At 42.2% G+C, this 21,509-nt stretch overlaps 1 protein-coding gene across 1 annotated transcript; it reads left to right on the forward strand.

Moving 5' to 3' along the window:
- The first annotated feature begins 905 nt into the window (after nucleotides 1–905).
- Nucleotides 906–20,963, forward strand: LOC129584244 (calcium-dependent secretion activator 1-like). Its single transcript, XM_055476360.1, is given in 27 exon segments — nucleotides 906–1,694; nucleotides 5,414–5,623; nucleotides 7,598–7,788; nucleotides 7,791–7,822; nucleotides 9,652–9,888; nucleotides 10,329–10,424; nucleotides 10,426–10,580; nucleotides 11,261–11,594; nucleotides 12,411–12,629; nucleotides 13,127–13,442; nucleotides 13,954–14,090; nucleotides 14,629–14,816; nucleotides 15,063–15,167; nucleotides 15,254–15,477; nucleotides 15,790–15,896; nucleotides 15,989–16,000; nucleotides 16,055–16,211; nucleotides 16,353–16,494; nucleotides 17,512–17,665; nucleotides 17,789–17,857; nucleotides 17,859–17,903; nucleotides 17,970–18,005; nucleotides 18,219–18,293; nucleotides 18,363–18,446; nucleotides 18,511–18,597; nucleotides 18,599–18,742; nucleotides 20,501–20,963. Coding segments are annotated over 27 exon segments (4,035 nt in total). The 5' UTR covers nucleotides 906–1,410; the 3' UTR covers nucleotides 20,696–20,963.
- The last annotated feature ends 546 nt before the right edge of the window (nucleotides 20,964–21,509 follow it).

The following is a 21,509-nucleotide window of genomic DNA, read 5'->3' on the forward strand; positions in this document are numbered from 1 at the left end:
CACATGCACCGTCAAGGGAAAACAGTGGACAGAGCGCAGTGCGTGGGAATACAGCATGCACTCACATCAGCCACACAGAACCGGTGCTTCGACACGACAGACTGGAGCAACGTTATAAACAGGAAGAAACAATAATTACCTTTTCAGATGATGAGCCTTCCGATGAGTCACTCACTCAAACTGCTTTGCACAGCGCTCCGTTAGCAACCGCACAGAGAGAGCATGCCGCGCACACAGCCGCGCAGCACGCCGCATCCGCTCATACCGATACAAACATTACTACTGTACAACTGCCGCTTGATATTAACCGCTTGGTACAAGTGCTCGCGTTACAGTCGCGTTACGGATATACTGCAAAAGATACGTTGACGAGGGCCGCGACATTGCCAGTCCCAACACACCCCACGCACACACAGTGTTTGCAAACACTGCACGAAGCGGTACGATTTTTTCCTCGAGAATTAACAGACACCCTAAAGAGAAAAAACGCCAGCCCAACACACCGGCGAGGCCGCGAGAGATGGAAGAGAGGGAGCAGAGCGGGTACGGACAATTCCCTCTGACATACACAGCACAACACATTGGGCGCTTAAGCACATATCTGGCAGGCCTCGCGAGCGCGCGCTGCCGCCCGGATCAATATCCCACTCGGAATGCATACAAAATTCCCCCGAATCGATCGCGCAGGGGGATCGTCACACACAGTCACACACATACTCGGACATATACACATCGTCACAAATGTGTATGTTGTGTGGTGATGCATCCATAGCTCTTCCTTCCTCCACACATGGCCCCATCAGTGTACTGGTCTACTCCAGTTTCCACCTGCTTGAGCATTCTACACACACACAACACACACACGATGAGGGAGAGAAGGGAGGGAGGGAGAGCGATTTCTCATCTTTCCCGCTTTCCCATACCGCCGCGGCAGTATGCACACACACAGTACTGTGCAGTGGCAATACGGTGGGGGTAATATGGTCGGGGCTAGTTACGGGGAACACCAGGCCTAACAACGGCCTGACACTTTGACAATTGGAAATTTAGCTCCAATGTTTAGCAACTATCAATAATTCTCTCTCTCTCCCTGGTGCGCTCGCGCGGCACACTGCCTGCACTGTGCGTTTATGTGCGGGCTGCGTTGATATGTACCGAAGTGCTTGTGTGCTGTTGTACGAGAGCCACACAACGACAGATCGACTTGATGAACAGTGCGCACCGCACACGGATATATGTGTATGATTATTATCATTTTACACACATGCGGATCCGTCTTATATTCTCCTGCCATGCACCCGCGCGCGAGTGTGATGGAATGATAACACAACAACGGATCATTTAGCCGATGGTTTCCTGTTGGATGGTATTGACTAACCGTGGATTATTGTTCTCGGACGGATTGTTATTATGTTGGCCCCGTCGTCCAGTGAGGATGAGGACGAGAGCTATGTACCGCATAATCATCAGCCGCTGTCGTCGCAGTCGCAGCATCAGCCCGATCGCGCTGATAGTACATCATTGGCTTCCACCGTTACCGATCGCACTTACTTACCGGGCCAGCTCAGTGGGGATTCCCGTAGTCTACAACTGCCGCCCATCTCCAGTAATGCTTCCTTACGGAGTCTCCTCACGCCGGCCTCGTCCGAGCCGTCGACCAGGGTGGCCAGTGCGGCGCAAGTGCGCCCCTTGAGGTACGTCTGCAGCGGCCGAATATCGCTGTTTCATGGCTGTCAGGGTTCGCGACGCTGCGTCGCAGGTGGTTGAAATTCAGAGCGTGGTTTCGGCGCTTGTGTATGACGATCTTTTCTTGCTTGCTGTGGTAATGAATTTTTTATTCGCGTGATGCGTGGGACGTTATCGAAATGGCAATGGTAAAATCCTCCGTTAAGCACCAAAGCTTACGAAAGGAATTAATTTACTCTTTAGGAAATTATTTCTGCATTCAGTTTCAAAATTTTTTTTAATGAAAACATTCTTATTTTTACTGATCTGAATTATAAGATAGTAAAAAAATTAAAAACCACGCGAAAATTTCCGAAGAAAATTGTCACTTACGGACCAGCTGATTTTAAATTTTTTCCATAATATTATAAAAAAAATACTAGCTCTGGAGGCGAACTTCCGCACACATGCGCAACGTGCTTCGTAATGTTGGCAACAACCGATGTTGCTCATAGTTGTGACTTGTGAGTGGCGGTATGAATTGCCCAGCCACGCCAGGCATTTGACGCGGTTGTTTTGTTCGGAGTGGAAAAGCATAATCCTTTCCGTTAATCACCGATGACAGAGTCCCGATCCATACCCTGACGCTCATTTCCCTCCCATTTAGCCGGCACACACACAGCAGTTAAAAGTAAAACCCGATATTTTTTTGGAAGCGCCGGGCGTCAGTTAGCACATCCACAATGGTGCGCATAGATGCGGCAAGTTAACTATAAACTTCCGCTCTAACTGACAATGACTTTTGTCACACAATCAATGTCCAACGCAATACGACGCCGACGGGCATAAAAAGCCAACAGCGGAAATACCACGGTAGACACATTCATTAGTCGGGCCTGACTCTCTGGCTGGCCTGGCTGCGATGGATCCATGCCAGACGATTATTACCTCACATACTACACACACAATGCATCCGCGCGATGTAGGACACACAGATGTTAAACGCAAATCCCTCGATATCACGCTCGCGCACTTGATGACTATTTTATGACCAACGAGTCACTTTCCAATATTGCCACTTTTAAAGGTTTCCGCGCATGCAATCTTTATTTTGAAAAATCCAATAAAATTCTGTGTAATTTTGAACCATTTTCAAAAAGCATTTCCTCGTTGTACATTCCGTAACTACTTTTTCATTTTTTAAAATTTGGTATACTGCCCCGCAGTCGAGGCAGTCTTTTCTCCTAAACCGGAAGTTCTTTCCTTCTTTTCAGTATCAGCTTAAAATTATTCGGTTGGTCATTAATAAAGAAAAAAATCGATATATTGTTAATGAATTACTCTGGGTGAATGAATCGTTGTAATTATTGAAGGATCCTCTTTCCAGTCACGAGGGTAATTATGCACCCGGGTAAAAATGACGCAGTCCTGCCCAATCGATGCTACTCTGACTTCCCGCTTATCCCGTACTATGAAAACAACTATCAAGTAGCGTCACATGTTTGGTTATCCTATTAATTGTGGATGTGTCGCAATATGCGGCCACTATGTGACTGTGTCGTTACGATATGATCGGGCCAGCGGATATGACGTTATCCGCGGTACTGGGTCCATTGTCACCATGGAATCTGTTAGGATTAATAAAGCAAACTGAAGGTGGAGTGCACTGTGTGTGTTACACTGTGTTGCGTAATCGCTGTCAACTCAGCGGAACCGCGTTACGCTGCGCCGAACAAATTGCGCATTTACCCGCTGTGGCGGCGGCCAGCTGTAGAATTACACTACACTGTCGTTTCGGTGTCGTTGTGGTTGAGGATGTGCTACATGGCCATCAGTGATGGTTATGACTTTCTGACGGCCCCGACCGTCCCCACGGGACGCAACCGGGAATTGAAAGGGAATTTCGCTACGGCTATCCGCCGTGCAGCAACACTGAAACACAATTTGCCGGTATTAATGGTTCAAATTAAAGTCAGTCCAGAAAAAAAATAATTCCCCACTTTCCCTTCTCCCAAGATTCCAAAAAGGGAAGAATGGGGAATTTCTCGGTTGGACTGGGGAATTTATATCGGTCATCTGAAAGATTAATGAGGATGTGATAGATATAAAAGCGCCGGCTGTGGACACTACAATAATTTCCCATTAATTATGCATAACAACTTCCCTCCTGTCTTTTCTCCCGGCCCGTTCCCCGGGATGAATTTGTCGACTGGAGCATCTTTGAATCACGCATTTTGTTTATTGATTTTTAGCCCCATCCGTGCTACGTCCAGGCAGCACCAGCGATTAAGGTGTCGATTCTTTAGAAACCAACAGGAACTGCCCGCGCGACACTGTTAGCGTAATCAATTTTTATTCGAGTTTTGCTGCCGCAGCTTCCTCTTTTTAATATTCACCCGACATCGACAACGGCGGCGCGTCCGTCCACCGGACGAATTTGTCGATCAAGCATGGATAACAAATTTATTCCAAGTGGCTGACTATAGTCAATGTACATAATGAACTTCCTTTCTCCGGGTGCGCACAGCCGTGCCGATGAGAACAGGGATGACGGCGGGTGCGCCGTGTGTAGACGCTGTGCGTTGTGTGTTGATTTTGTAATTAGCGAAACGGGCCAATCGGCGCAATTGGCTGTGTGTGCTCAGTGTGCAGGGGCTAATTTTAGACGGACCCGCACAAAGAAATGAGCTACTTGTGTAAAGAAAGGAAGCTGTATCGATGCGCGAGCGCCGCTATCGAGCTGCCTAGACGCGAATATGGCCACGGGTGTGTCGTTCCAAGGTCATGTAGCGCGCGGCGATGGGCCTTCTTATGCAACTGTATAACATTTGCATAATTGCGTTCTTTTGCGGCCTACAAAAAATTCGGGGGTAGCGGGAAAAGCTGTCCCGTGTGCATTACGTAATGCTGGTAGCAAATGTCAAGCGGTTGATTGTTAACAAACACAACGTTGCGTGTTGCAGGGAAATGTTTCCTCATGGTCAGTTTTAATCATGACACGTGCCATTGCGACTCGTTTGTAAATTGTACGTACGTACGTACGTACGTACAACAGTTTAGAGTTCAAACGGAGTTTGCGCACCTGTAAAATATCCGGTTACGCAATTAGCATTCACAGTGCAGAAGACCGTCATTCATGTTTCAACATGCACAACTCCGCTCTGACAAAAAATTATTTACATAATTTGTGGCAAAATACAAAAGTGGGAAATGAAAACAGCAGCTGCAAAATTTTTGATATCCTTCAAATTTAATATTCAGAATTTTCGTTCGAATTTTTTGCTGTTGATGTTCTTTGTCATCTTCATACAAACTACCGAAATTTTTTTTTAAATTTCTCGAGTGGGATTCTGCGGAACCGTTTCTCCTGCGCACGTCTCTCCATATTTGCTTGTTTACTTGCTAACGTATACGAGGGCCGAACGGGGGGAGATCGATTGCCCAGAGTGGCAGCTGATGGACAATTTTTGGCGTTTTGATGGTGCATCGTTTGGTTTCCGTCAACTTTAGCCTAATTTACACTGCTGCGACACACTTTCGCGCTATCATTTCACGGAAGAAGAGTCCCGGTAAACACACACCGCTTGAACCCGGGCATTAATCACTAGGCTGTGCTTCCTTATTGGTCGACCAGGATTACTTGCAATTAACCCGTATCAGTTCAGAAAAAATCGCTTTTGGCGACACGAAGTGTACGAGTACCAGAAAATGGTGACAGAAAGTTCAGCAACTTGTCTTGCTTTTGCAGTCCCAGTCCCTCGGTAACATCGGAGCCGCCCACCGCCCAGCATGGCCGTGCCGTCAACAGCCTGCACAGTCAGGACAGTAAGGATATGGACGCGGTGGAGCGGGCCGAGAAGGAGGAGGAAGAGCGCAAACGGCGTCTACAGCTGTACGTCTTTGTGTCGCGCTGCGTGGCCTATCCCTTCAACGCCAAACAGCCCACTGATATGACCAGGTAAGAAAGACACCAGACAGTTATTCACATACAATCGCTGATTGGCTAATTAACGCGCCACCGCTGTTTGCCGTTGATTTACCTAATACGCCCGGCTGTTTGTCCTTGTTGTTAGCCAACACAGGCAAAAAAAGTCAGATCAATATTAGTGCAATTATTGCTTTGGCTTTTTGGAGTTTACTCGTCGTGTTAGCTGGCTACTCGCAGTGGAAGAGCGGTTTTGGAAGAAAAGATCAATACGCTAATGGGATTATGAACATACGTACTTATTAAAATTCGGAAAAAGTGGAATCGTTTCAGAGGGAGGAATATCATACAGTACTTAAAAGCAACGAAAAAAGTTTTGCCGGTTTTTTAAGGATAATAAAGAGCCATTGAGTGCGCTGGGATAATTTTTGACGATTTCGATACTTCTACAATAAGAAAATTCCATTTAAACTTAACAATTTTCTGAAGCATTTTTGTTATTTAATTTTGATCTAAATGGTTTTGTACGTGATGAAAATTCGCCGTTGCTAATGATTTTATTAATGTACAGTATAACTTATGTGATTTGAATGATTTCATTATCACAAATGTTGTTCTACTTCGCTATAAATTTCTTAGAAAAGTAAATTGCCGGATAGTCGATTTTTAATAGACAAAATTAAAGAGCCCTTGAGCGCGCTGATGCAGTTCTCTATAATACGATACTCCTGATGATAACGATGATTTAATTTAACCATTTTTTTGTAAATTTAATTTTATTTCAATTTTATTGCGTGTCACGAAAATTCTCCATTTACTATTAATATGATTGAGAATAATTTCGATAAATTACCAGACATGTTATCCTAGTTCCGCTACCGACTTCTTGGAAATATTTCCTGGACACGGGGGAAATTTATTAAGAAAATTTAAATCATTCTTTTTTGTTCCGGGTGATAATAATTGTCTAGCAATTATTATCATCTGGCCCCGTGCGTCATGTTAATTTCCGGTGAGATGGGGAGCTTTTATCCATAACCCACACATTTGCACAGTATTATGGATTTAATGCGCGCCAAAAATGAGGATAAATTGGATAAACGTCGGGGCCGTCTGTGTGTGTAGCGGGGAGATCGCCGGGTCTTTTTATGGAACAAGTGTGCAATTTCCTGGGATTAATCTTTGAGTAACCCAATCCAGCCGCGGCGCTGGCGTCCATCCATCCGGGTGGGGATCGGCACTGTCATGTGTGCTGTGTGTGTGTGTGACTGCGTGGGTGCTCTTCAGGGCCAACGCGGGCATTAATCAAGCAGCTGGCATTTACCTGCAATCAACAAGATTTCCGCTCGCGCTGGACGTATATTATACGGGGCATATGTAATTTCCTAATATCTCGGTCAATAACGCTGACTACCGGCATTTTTCCTTCGGAACCGTCTGCAGTAAAATCAGACAAATCAGTTAACGCTTTTACGACGGACGAGGCAGCGTGTTTCCTAAATTCTCTCTTTGATTATAAAACTGAACAGCAATCGTGGCATTATATTTAAATTAAAATGTAACCTCAATTTTGTACATTAACATATATTTTTTCCAGTAAAACTTTTTTTAGATGAGTGTATAAAAATGTATATAAACAAACGGAAGTATGCTTAAATATATGAAATAGACATTAATGTTGGTATACCTAATTCGTGCAAGTTTAACAAATTTGTAAAAGCAAATTAAGTAAAAGTATGTGCATTCGTATGTCGGAGATGATAATTGGCACGATTTATACGTGACAGTATAAAATTACATATACAACGAAATGTTTGCTTTCTGCGAAATAATATTGCGATGACCGATTCCATCGCATTAAGTAAGTCATCATAAGTTGTAGTATTCGGTTGTAGAAATACCGGTAATTATTGGAGCCGGTCCTTCACATTCTGCACACTTTGCTGCATTTGTAAGGAATGCTGTATCTGCAATCAGAATCACTGATAATTGATGTTGTGTTTGCAGGAGGCCGTTCAAGATGACCAGACAGCAGCTGCAGTTAACGAAGGAACGCTTCCAAGCATTTCTCAACGGTGATACGCAGATCGCCGCCGATGAGGCCTTTATTAACTCCATTAAGCAGTACATGGAGACCTTTCTGAAAACCGACTCCTGCGCCAAAATGGTCCAGAGTGGCGGCTGTTCCTCCAATGATTTCCGGAAATCTTCAAGAAAATGATCGAAAAACGAGTAAGTCACTGACATTTGTGCTCCAGTGCCCAAATACTGTAAAATGTAGCGCTTTCATCCAACTAACAGAGAAGATTTCGTGCTGATGGGTTCGGACTTCCGAGACAGGTTAATTTCGTGCGTTTCTTGCGCAACAAAGTTTTGTATGGAAATATGCAAAATCCAATTAAATAATCCGTTATTTATTTTTTCGGGATGGTAATTTTGTCTTTTAAGTTTTTTACATAAAGTGTGAGCGTTATTGCAGCAGAACCAAACTTAAGCAATAAAAAACATTAACTTACGATAAAGAATTTTCAATTAGCTTTAGCTTTACACTGCTTGATAAACTTACAGTTCTTAAATATCAGATAAAGCTATCAAATTGTAAAAAAGATTTGAAATTGTTGGATTTATAGATTAGTATTGTATTGGATTGATGGAAAATGATATAGTTTTTTTATCTGATAATATTTTCTTAATAAGTATACGATAATATTTAATTAATTCAAATAGGTATATGATAGTATTTTTTTAATATTTGCTTGGTACGTGTGTCACATGATGTGTGTACAATACCGTCAATACGTACGAGGCAGTGTAAAACAAATTTTGATAATTTTATTTTTCGTTGAATGAACGTTTCAAGCATGAAACGTATTTATCATGAAACGTATTTAAACGAACGTATTTAGTCTAAATGCTTAGGGAAACTCCATGTTAGACAGGATAAATATAATAAACTGCCGGCTATTAGCAGCACAATCAAAGTGGGAACATGCAATAACCGGCATGTTTTTTGTCCGATAACTGATCCTACTGGCGAGTGCAGTGCGACTTAATATACTGCCATGAAAAATGACTCTCTATTCCCCGGCGTAATGTCACTGTGTGAAAATTGTGGAAGTAGTATTGATTTGTGTCTTTTGTACTGAAATCCGGCAATTACACATGAAAAACGAGATGCCAGCCGGATTTCCTCGGCAGCAGCATCGCGTGTCGCAGCAGCCAGTGAACGGCCACTGTGCGTCGTTTACCGTTCCGCTTTCGGGAGATTTAAAGCTTGGGAGAAATGCCGGCTTGGCGCAATGGATTTTTTATATACAGCTGCATATGCCGGGCGCAAGATGCCGTTGCGCACTAAGAAGAGTGGCTCAGACTGTGCAAATTAATCGAAGGTTGGGGGAAAAAATTCGATAGAAGCTGATTCCCGATATATGCGCACTTTGTCCCGTACAATGGTCAAAAGGAGTTTGTTGTCAGGGAATTGCTGCATCATGTGCGGCGTTCTTGAGACTGGAGAGGCCAAAAGAAGAGCGCTAAAAATATATGTATCACACGGAACAAAATGCGCCGCGCCGCGGATGGCTACGGGCGAAACAATGTAACCGGAAAAATCCAGGAAATTCTCCAAAATCAATAATTAATTTTGGCAATATTCTTTGACAGCTATCGTTCGCGTTTAAGCGGAAACTTTTCATAGGTTCAATATGGGGAAAATCCAATTAATACTCACTAAATCAAACAGCCGGTTCTTACAGTGTATGACAAAAATTTTATAAATGATCGTAAAAATATTTTTTTTAAGCTTGAAATGGATGATCTGTACTGCTATATGCCATATATTTTCGAGAGATGGAGCTTGAAATAATAAATAACGTTTCCTGTTTTTAAGCTGCCGGAAATGTCCGGTTTAATAACGTACAATTATTAATTTTCTATTTTAATCCATCGATCGCGGGCTGGTATGTGATTATACTGAGAATTTCCTTACAAAAACGGGGATGAAACATGGAGTTAAAAATATATAACAGAATTATTGACGATGGTTACGGTGGTGTTTCTTGCAGATCCGCAATCTTCCAGAAATTGATGGCCTTAGTAAAGATACGGTGATGAACTCGTGGCTTACCAAATTCGATACGATATTCCGCGGTGATGACGATCAGCGGAAGGGCATGCGCCAGACGCAAAACGCCGCATCCGCTTCCGAGCTGATCCTCAATAAAGACCAACTCTATGATGTGTTCCAGAAGATTCTCGGTATTAAGAAATTCGAGCATCAACTCCTCTTCAATGCCTTACAGGTATTTCCATAATCTTACAGGAAAAGGTTATTGAAATTTCCATTTAATTACCCATCTGTCTTTTGGAAAAATTGTTCTAGTGAAATTATTGTTTCTTGGAATTATTCTGTCGAACTTTCCGTAGGAAGTATTGTAAGGAATTTTTAATGTACTTTTTGTTTTATAAGCGTTTTTTTTGTTTCACCGGCTACCGCAAAATATTCTCCCGTTTCTTTAATTTAATATTTTCAGCTGGATTTTTATGCTGAATTTCGCAGGGTTTTACTTTGACGCAAACAGAGTCGTGTAACAGGTTTGATATTTATTTATTAGTATTTATTTATTCAAGTGAATAAATAAAACCATTAGTATTTATTTATTCAAGTGTTGTTAGCAGTAAAAACAGTAGCCTGGCGGGCGATCAATAATGTTGTTGTGATTCCTGTATCTGCATGGTGTAGTTGGAAAATTCCGACGAGCAAGCGGCAGCCATCCGGCGCGAGCTAGACGGTCAAATGCAGAAGGTCAACTCCATGGAGAAAAATCGTAAATTACTCCCCTAAATTCGTGGTGAAGGAAATGGAGAGTTTATTCCTGGAGGAACTCCGCTCCGGCATCAATCTGCTGATGGCCAATCTGGAGAGTCTTCCCGTGTCCAAAGGCGCCACTGATTCCAAATACGGCCTGAGAAAATTCGGACGCTATAATAACAGGTTAGACGCTCGATGTTAAATGCATGCGTTATTAGTGTTTATAAAAAAAGCATTTGCTAGCAATTATCGAACGGTTTCCTGTTCTCTTGCGGGTTTACATTAGTACTCGTACAAATATTAGGCGATAAAAAAGCGTTTTTTTTTACAGCAAGATGTGTATGCTACAAAATTTTGATTTGTTGGATAACTTCATGGTTCTATTGTGTAGCCACTGCTCTACACTGCGTCATCGTTTGTTTTGCACAGTGTATCAAAGTTACTTGGTCGATGACTGCATTTCGCGGCTGATAGAAGCTTTTGGTTTTCGGTGAATGTTGTAAATTTCGCGAGCGTTGAACGTTTCTTTGTTTGATCGCTATAATGTTATTATGGTCGCTGTTCAGAAAAATTAAAAATTTATTTAAAAAAATTAATAAAAAAGTAAATCCACTTAACAAAAAATACAAATTTTCTGTTAAAAATTTTCTCAGTACGAAATACATGTACGCGTATCACACGGTTTTGATGCCGGCATGTTTATTAATACTGTAGTCTGTCACAATAATCACATCGTAGATCGTTGCATCGCTGAACAGTTCTCGCTCATGCGATATCGATATTATACATTTTAGATTTGAAGTCGAATTATGAAATACCCGAATACCTGCTTGTACAGTCTGTAAACAATGTGTATAATACAGTTTCCGACGGTCGCGGCGCGGCACGAATTCTTCCCTGAACAAGCACGAGTCGAGCGACAGCAGCGAGGGCGGCTTGAACAAACTGGACGTGGTTTTATCCTTCAACATCGAGATCATCGTGCAGGAAGTGCAGGGCCTGAAGATCATCGCGCCCAACCGCATCATCTTCTGCACCATGGAGGTGGAGGGCGGCGAGAAGCTGCAGACGGACCAAACTGAAGTGTCCAAGCCGCACTGGGACACCCAGGGCGACTTCACCACCACCCATCCCCTGCCGGTGGTCAAGATCAAACTCTACGCCGAAAGCAACTCCGTCTTCTCCCTCAGCAACCAGGTGAGCGATATGCTGTTAACAGAATCTGTTATGTAGAAAAACTGGCAACGAAACAGTTGTTATAAACTACACAGATTTATGTTTTACTGACAAGACTTGCCGGTGGAAATTGTACAGGTATATTCTACGAAAATTGTTTACTGTGTTCAAAAGACATTATTGCGTTTTCTTGTAGTTGTAAACTTGTAGTGCAGTGGCTGCATTATCTCGGAGTAATTTGCGTTGTAGCTGAATACTGAACTGAAACAGTTTTCGACATGAAATCCAATTTATTTAAAAGATTTTTTTACCGATCCCTTGAAGATTATAAATTTATATTTTCATAAATGCACTTTTATTTACTTGCTAGTTGTGATTCGTGATCACGTTTTCAACTACGTAAACCGGCTGGTGGTCCGTCCCAGAAAATTTTGTCGGTAGGAATTGTGCTGATAATACTGTTGGGAATTTCGATTACCATTTTCTATCGGAACTTTCGTATGCGTTACTTATCGAATATTCTCCACCTTTCCTGCCGTAATTAACGCGGGTTTCTACAGGAACTCTGCGTATTGCTTGGCCGTTATAACTGGAATGGGGAAGTGTCGTAGGGTAGTGTCTGCAGTGGCCTGCGCTGTTTACACTAGCGTTGTAACTGTAGCAACTGAAAACGGATACATGGTGGCCTAGATTAAGCTTATTATTTCGCGGATTTTTTTTCAGATCCATTTTTTGCATTTCAAACTTATATACTTGTATTGGTAATGTCGGTTGTCATAAATGAATTTTTGTTTTGCTTGTTGGGTGATGATGTGGACTAATGACCACTTTTTGCAGGAGTTAGGCAGGCTGGTGGTGCGTCCCATACCCAACACCAACCGGGTGGCGGAGTGGAATAAACTGGAAGTGCCCAAAAATTGTCCGGATCAGAATCTCAAGATGAAGATCACACTTCGCATGGACCGGCCGCAAAATATGAAGTGCTGCGGTCAGCTGTACGCGCTGGGCAAGCATGTGTGGAAGAAATGGAAGAAACGGTTTATGGTGCTAGTCCAGGTATGCAAACATATATTACCTCCTCAATGTGCATCAATGATATTCTGTCGGTGACTCGGTATGTCTTGGAGGCATTTTGGTCTTTCGTTATCTGTTAGAACTTTTTCTTATTACTGCAGCTTATCTGTTCTTTATTTTATTTTGGTGATTTGTATCGTTACCGGCAATGCCATTCGTTTTTACAATGCATATATTTTTTTAAAATTTTAACCTAACTTTTGCGTTTTGTAAAACTTACGCATGATGTTTTGCATTAATTTCTCGTTATGTTTTTTCGTATAGAAGGACTTATCGTTTATGCGATTTCGAAGTGCACATGTACGGTGATCTTGCAATATTATATCAACATCCATATAGAGAATACTTTCCAGTTTCAAAAAAGAGAATTTTTTTAAATCCAAAGTACGTTACACTCAAATATACCTGTGATGTTTGCTAATTTAGTATTAATGCTATACCGGCTTTGTAATTAACTCTGAACTTAACTATCATGACAGGTCTCGCAGTACACGTTCGCCATGTGCAGCTACAAGGAGAAGAAGAGCGACCCGACGGAGCTGACCACCCTGGACGGCTACACCGTGGACTACACGGAGCCGCTGCAGGATTACGAGGGCGGCAAGCACTTCTTCAGCGCCGTCAAGGAGGGCGACACGCTCATGTTCGCCTCCGACGACGAGAACGAGCGCCATCTGTGGGTGCAGGCCATGTACCGCGCCACTGGCCAGGCCCACCGCCCCCAGCCACCGGCCACGCTGACCATCACCAACACCAAGGCGCCCGCCAATTCCCCGCTGAGCCGGCTGCAGGGCGGTAAGCAACCGGCATACGTTTTTATATTCTGTCTCTTTGCTTTGTTATTTTATACGAGCAGGTCACATTTTTATAGTGCAAAATTATATACAGTATTGCTCAGATTAATGCTAGCATTTTACCACTGCTGAAAAATCTAGCTGGATTACCTATGACATAAATGAATTTATTTTATAAATGAATTTCCGATATAAGATAATAACAAGAACCAGCGCGACTTCACACCCGTGCCCAAAAATTTAGATCATTTTTGTTTTACTTCGTAGTCAAGATTTTTCTGTCCAACGTTTTACATGTTACGTTGTGTACGCGATTTAGGGGGTCCAAAATGCCAGATCAGTAGTTGTTCATTATTGCGGTGTACGAAATCGTAGTACCGTGGCTTTGGGTAATAACATCATCGTTTTATACAGCTGCTGCCAATCAGCTTGGCATATTATTTTAGTAGTTTGGTTTCGTTTTTTTTGCGATGACACACATGCGTTTGATACATATGGCTGGTTGTTCACAGACGCGGATCGGGCGCGTAAACACGGCATGGACGAGTACATCCAGGCTGATCCCTGCCAGTTTGACCATGCCGCCTTGTTTAGGACGCTGCAGACGCTGACGCTGGATTATCGATTAAACGATCTTTTTGCCTCCCTCGTAAGTTAGCCCGGTCCCTGGCGCGCGCGGGGAAACGCCTGTAATTATTCCGCCCCGGCGCTTTTTCTCAATTAATCCTGACAGTTGTGTGCCGGCTTGCATAGTTACCAAAGCACGCCCTTGAAAGCTGAAGCATTACAACAATTTTGCAAATATTATGAAAATTATCGTACGGTATGCTCATACATTAGCGACTTCCTGTTATTCTATATATAAACATAATAATAAAAAATTAAAATCTTGTAAATTAAATAATATAAGTATAAAATATAGCAACATATATATAATAATTCCACAAAGTTTTGTTTTTTCATAGTAAAAATCAGAATTTTTAAAATGCAGTAATTAACAAGTAGATTGTGCATACGTGTATCTGTATATGTGCATATCGTGCATATTGTGCATATGTGTATTTTTAAATTAGGCAGAATAATTATCCTGACGTTTACAAATATGACTTTGCATTATTTTACCAATAATTTTATTTGTGCAACCGAGTGGCCGGTTCGACGCATTCACTGACCTGGTTTTTGTGTAGGGATGGTTCAGTCCGGGCCAGCTGTTTGTTTTGGATGAGTATTGTGCGCGGTATGGTGTGCGGGGCTGTCACCGGCATCTGTGTTATCTGGACGGACTGTTGGAGCGCGCGGAGAAGACCGTGGCCATCGATCCAACGCTGATGCATTACAGTTTCGCTTTCTGTGCCTCCCACGTTCACGGCAACCGGTATTTTTCGCCAAATGCTTTCGCATAAATATTTTCTACAGTTTTATTCCGTTCAGTACTAGAGTAACTCGATTTTTGGTTTGAAATTGAATGGCATCTGTTACTTTTTTCCATTAAGAATTTTTACGCAATCTTGAAAAATGTTTTTGCTATTATTAATAAGATTGTGATTTAGTACGAGTTTGATTTTGATAGTCGTATTATCAATTTGTATAACACTTTCTAAATGCGCATTATTTTTATTAGCCCGGACGGGATTGGAACCGTGATATTGGCGGAAAAAGAGAGAAATTCGACGAGCTAAAAAGAACGCTTGAGGAATTTGTTGGAATTCCAGATAACGAATTTTCGGTAAATATTGTGTGTCACACTAGGTTGAGTTTTTTCCTTAAGGTTGCCTTTTTTGTTAACATTTATGGGGACATTGTTCTGTGCAGGTTCTGCTTCCCGATGGGTCGGCCGGAAGGCGCCCTCAAAGCCAGTCTTTCCCTGTTGGAGCGGGTGCTGATGAAGGACATTGTGACGCCGGTGCCGCCGGAAGAAGTCCGCTCTGTGATAAAGAAATGCCTTGAATCCGCCGCGTTGGTCAACTATACCAAGTTGTCGGCGCAGGCCAAACAGGAGACCGAAGGCGACCATAAGGTCGTCGTCAATCATTACGGTAATGCTAATTTGGCGGGAAGTTTTATTGTTTCGCGGTTGTACGGTAATAAGTAAATTTTTTGTTCTGGTCTTGGACAACGATCTCTGTGCGATATTTCTGATTTACCGTTGACTTGTTTTGAAACTCTGACTGATAAAATTTAATATAATAATTGTAAACCATCAATTGAATAACAACCTTCGACAAGGATAAGAATATATGTACATACATTGTTTTATTGATTACAGAATGAATGGATTCTGTGAGAAAAAAATAAACTGTTAAAAATATTAAGCGTGATTCGAATAATTTTTGGCTTTCTGTTGACAGATGAGCACCAAAACGACGGTCCGCCCATCCGGAAAATCGAGGACATTCTGCACTTGTCCGAGCTGTGTACGGATATGCTTCAACAAAATGAGGAGTATTATGCCGAGGTTAGTCCCAATAATGCCATACACTATGGAAATTCTGCACCTTTAATGTTACTCGGCAGTCGGCAGTCAACAATAATTTTGCTGTTTTTCAGGAATTTAAATCGGTAAGATGTCGGTTTTGTGTGTGGGAAGAGCCGCAGCTGATCCGTTGCGTGTAGGCCTTTCCCTGGTTGAACGAGCTGCTAAACGAGCACTCGGAGATCTTCTGGTCCCTCTTCGCCGTCGACCTGGAGGTGGTCATCTCCGCCCAGCCCCCCGACACCTGGAACGCCTTCCCGGTCTTCCAGGTTCTCAACGATCACCTTATACACCACCGTAAGCAGTTTGGGCTTTGATCATCAGACGTTGTTTTCAATTTTGATGTACCTGTGACTGTGTTACCTAGGATAGGGTAGTATTTGGTATCATTGGTCAAACCAGTTGAATTTCGCTTATACCGTATTTTTGCTTATGCAGCCTCGATGGCTGGTGGACGTTTCCACCAGCAACTGAAGGACATGTTTGCTCCGTTAGTCGTCCGCTACGTGGATCTCATGGAGTCCAGTATTGCTCAGAGTATCCATAAGAACTTCGAAAAAGAACAATGGAAGCCGCATGGGTACGTAATACGCACTGCGTATACTTACACGAGTACGAGGCAAGCGGCAACTCTTTCCCATCGCTTTAGTAAATTACCTCACTTTCCCCGCTGCATCTTACCCGTGTGCAGGCGCTCACGTGATAACGTATCCATTGTGATCAGTGATCAGCGCTTACTGAGCCGGCGATAAAATCTCGCCTGCCGTGCTTTTCTCTATATTCTTTATCAGTTTGCGTAATCAACTATAGCCGCAAACCGGTTTAGACGTGAAACGGCTGAAATCAAATATCACGTGAGCGCCTGCGCACGGGTAAAATGCAGCAGGGAAAGTGAGGTAATTTACTGAAGCGATGGGAAAGAGTTGTCGCTTGCCTCGTACATAATGCATAGCAACAGGTGTCCCGGAAAAAACTTAAATATGCCGGCACGCGATTACCCACTCTAACAAGCCGTCCATCAGTTAATCTATTGCTGTAGTTTTATTTACAAATTTTTAGCAACCCTGATGGTTGCACGATCGTCAAATTTGTAGTTATGAAATTTTCAAGTGGCTCAATGTGTTATTCGCGGCTTGGAGGAACGTGCCACTGCACTACATCTACAGTTTTCATTCAGTTATTTTGTCCGTGCGGAGGCGGTGTCTGAGATGAGTAATGTAATAAATTTGCAATAAATTCGTAAGTACTAATTTTAGACTAGCCATATTTTAGTTATGTGTTTCTCGAGGGCAAATAATGGGCTGTGCTTAAAAAGTCAGCGTAAAGTGGTACAGTATAATTTTATGTAAATACAGCAGTGTGTACAGTAGTGTTGTTGACCTACCGTGAATGTATGAAGCTTCAAACCATTAAAAAACTAAAAAAAATTTTATGTAAAAATATTGTGATAACAAATGCATTTCGCAATATAATTTTCTGTCCAAAGGTTATTTGTCGTGCGAAACGTAAACATTTACCGCATTAGTTCGGAAAAGTTTCACCACTATTCTACCAAAACCGACTAACAGAAGTAAATAAATGTTCAACTGACATGCAGGCACGGCTGCGCTGCCTCCGAGGATATGCTGTGGAAACTGGACGCTCTGCAGACATTCATCTCCGACCTGCACTGGCCGGATGAAGTCTTCGCCAAGCATCTCGAGCAACGGCTCAAACTGATGGCCGCTGACATGATCGAATCCTGTGTTAAAAAGGTACGTAGTCGGAAATTTTGCTCCGTTCACCGGAAACATTTTTATTCACGGTACATGTGTGGGTTTTGGATTTTCTGAGAAAACCGTTTAAATATTTTCCATTCAAGTATTTTGCTTAACAGAACCCTGGAAGCGTACGAAACGTGGATGCAGCGGGCGCGTAAGTCCACGGATTTCGTCATCCCCGGTGGAAGTCTGTGTGATGATCAACGTCGTCCTCCATTTTAAAAGCGAGGTTAGAATCATCAGAGAGCCTTTCTTACCGCAGCTTGTTTTACAGAATCTGTTCGGTTTTTTGTAGTCGCTCAAGTTATGCGCTGTGGCTGGTGTGGATCGGGTGAGAATACCACTTAAATTTACATTGAACACGCAAATTAAAACATATCATATTACATACTAACCGCACGCACCGGCGCTTTAAATTAAGCGCTTTTCGAAGTAGATGTAAGAAAAGCTAAGCGTGCTGAATTTCCAATTACACATTTCTATTTATTTTTAAACTGCTCTGTACCCAAACCTGTGTTATGGTGACCTTTATGGTTTTTCGTAGCATCAGTATCACACGAAAATCGATGAGTTCATAGAGCGAATCTCACACGCCATGATCAGCAGTCTGGTTGAGAAGGTTGGACAACAAATCAGACAAAAAACTGCAATGACGGTGACCGGTGACAGTTATTTTTGTTGTGCTTAGTTCACCGCCATTCTCGACACGGTACTGCAGAAACTATCCCGCTACGATGAAGGAACCTTATTAGCGCCGATATTCTCCTTCGCGGTAAAGTAAAATGTCTGCTGGCTTGCAAGTCAGTGAAATGTTTGACGTTGTTGGTTTTGTGTAGAAACAAACGACGAGTGGAACGTCCAGCGGCGATTTAGGCCGCGAATATGTCAACTGTCTGCGGTCGTCGATGGAGCAGATCCGACAAAAAGGTCATCGATGAGCTGTTCATCCTGGCGCTCTTTGAGAAGCTGTATACGTCGCAGATGACGATGATCTGCAACTGGTTGACGGAGCGCGTTGACCGCACGCTGCATTCCTACCAAGTGAACTGTCTTTCCTTTCTTATCAAGGTCAGTTCCTTTCGCTAACCTCATGCCAACAGTTTTGCGTCGGTCGCTGCATTCAGTGAATTTTTGTACACAACGTTGATGGACTTGGATTTTATTAATAAAAATCAGTCGATCAGTTTAATTTAGGTTATCATATTTATTTGGGCAACGCTAATGAATCATTTTGATCTAAAATTCTTTGGGAAATCAGATCTTAGAAGACTGCGATAATATGTGTATGTGGTCGTTGTCGAAAGCGAAAAACAGTTAAAGTTTTAACCGATTAAGAATTCGGTTTTTCACGCGTTAAAGTACCCAAATTGCTTTCGTTGACGCTGGCTTTTTCTCCAGCTCGCCGCTGTACTATGTTATTGCCGCATTGTTGATGACGCAATGGAAGGATGTGAGTACTGCATTCAGTTCCTGCAATATTAATTCCTTCATCAGAACTCGGTTTATTAAATGGGTACCGTTATAGGCACCCCCTAAAACCCCCGTTTATTATAGGCACCCCTTTTCACACCCCGTTTTTTATAGGCACCCTTTTTTGAATTAAAAGTTAAAATAATATTATGTGAACGGAATATAATTCACTTATTCCAACAATAATTTTATCATTTTATACAGTTGCCAGGACCGTAAAAACTGATTAATATACAATACGTGGTACTATATATTATAGGACCCGAGATATTCAAGCTATGGAGGTGTAGGAGCTAGGTTTTTAACGAATGCGTGCACTGTAGAGAAAACGAAAAGAACGGCTCTAGGGCTCGTATATCTGTGTCAGAAAGGAAATCCAAGACGGTTTACCGGTCTCGCAGATACAGGCGACCTTAAAGGGATGGTTGGCCGAAGTGTTACAGGCTGAGAAAATAACACGATGTCCTAAACGTCTTGGAAGGAAGGCAGTTAATGAACTGACTACCGCGAAAGATGACCTTGTGGTCACAGTAGAACACGCGGTACTAATTCGTTCTAGGCTGGCTGATTTGCCTAACCGTCCTATTATAGGCTGTAAAGCCTGATTTACTTAACTCGGCGTCGCAAAAAATTGTTGTGCTATTGTCCGAATAAAACTGAATTACTATTTGAGAATACAAAATCTGTTATACAATGTATATACATTTATATCAAATTAAAAAGGGTGCCTATAATAAACGGGGTGGGAAAAGGGGTGCCTATAATAAACGGGGGTTTTAGGGGGTGCCTATAACGGTTTCCTTATTAAATTGTCAGAAACCAGTGCGTTAACATTTGATATGTATGATAATAAATATTATCATACATACATATCGACATGATGAGTTCACGATCGATTAACTTTAATAAATCAGTTGGTCAGTTGAGTTGATTTACTTGGGTGAAATTCATGGATGATTCGATAGAAACGACTAATTTTGTAGGCGGTCATGAGACATGAATAAGAGGACTTGTATTTGCAATAGCTTGTGTTCGTTGTCAAAAGCGAAAAATATATATTCAGTGTTAGCTGATTAACAATTACATTATGTTCAAATTAAAGTTTAATTATATTTTTACAAACGTCTTTATCATGGACGTAAATCGTGAATTGCCGTTTTACTACATTATTTCCATGTTTTCAGTTGACAGTGGAATTACGTATGTATTCTAAATTGGTTCCTATACAAAACTCAGACTTAAAATGGCCAGAAACCAGTGAAGTTAATATTAGCAGGACAATAAGCCACATTTTTATTACTTGCTATTTACAATATTTACAATATTAACTGCTTATCTCCGGTTGTTTTCCCGCAGAAAACCTTCGCGGAATTCGAACTGCAAGGTATCCCCGAGGATGTGCTGAACTTCAAGAACTACCAGACCATCCAGAACCGGATGCGTCTGGAGGAGGCCACGGCGGCCGTGTCGGAGGCCAGCAGTGCCACGCGCAGTCCCCGCACCTCGGCGCTGGGCATGTTCGAGAAGGCCAAGAAGCTGGCGCTGTCGTAAACGACCGGCAATGATGACGTACGGATGATGATGAAGATGGTTCCCCTGTGCAATGTGCATGGTCACTTTGGTTGTGTTTCTCTCCTCTTGTTCCCTTCCGCCTATACTGGAGCGCTTACTTTTGTACTGAGATATTTTTCGTTGTAATAAATGGATCGTTCGGATGGTGCGAATGACGACAATTGCAGTGTTGGTTAGTGCACTGTTTCCTTTCCCTCTGGTGATGATTTGAAATGTACCGTTGATGTACAAAGAATTAATTGCAAAATAAAAGCAAAAATTCATTCTTACGAGATACATGTAATTACAATAATCCTTAATTGCACAATTGATTGCAAAATAAGTGAAGCACAATAGGAAAACTTTAGTGTGAGCTACTCGTATTATGGTACAAACGGAAGGTTGCCTCTGCTGACGTGATACTCGCATAATGTCAGGATATGCTAATAGTAATGTCAGCCGTTATACTGCGTTTCAGCCGTAATTCATATGGACTTCGTACATTATACACAATTTTGTTGTTTGTTTGTATTTTAATTGAACGATATGTTTTTATTATATACAACTGCGACCGTCAGTATAAAGTTGCAATTACGTTCGGAGGTGCTGTAGTTGTAGAGCTTTAATTCACAAAGCACGGCGGAAAGTGACCAAAGTGACGGAATACAGTTTCCGCCATGATGTCTGATTCCCCCGCTCCAAATTCTTATGACGATTGACGATAATAATACGCATAATAATAATACGCGCCAATCAAACTGGATACCATTAGAAAGCAGTTAGCTGACAACACTGATGTGCTGATACTAACTGG

This window comes from Paramacrobiotus metropolitanus, unplaced genomic scaffold (assembly GCF_019649055.1).
Source record: "Paramacrobiotus metropolitanus isolate TYO unplaced genomic scaffold, Prichtersi_v1.0 Parri_scaffold0000013, whole genome shotgun sequence".
NCBI lineage: Eukaryota > Metazoa > Tardigrada > Eutardigrada > Parachela > Macrobiotidae > Paramacrobiotus > Paramacrobiotus metropolitanus.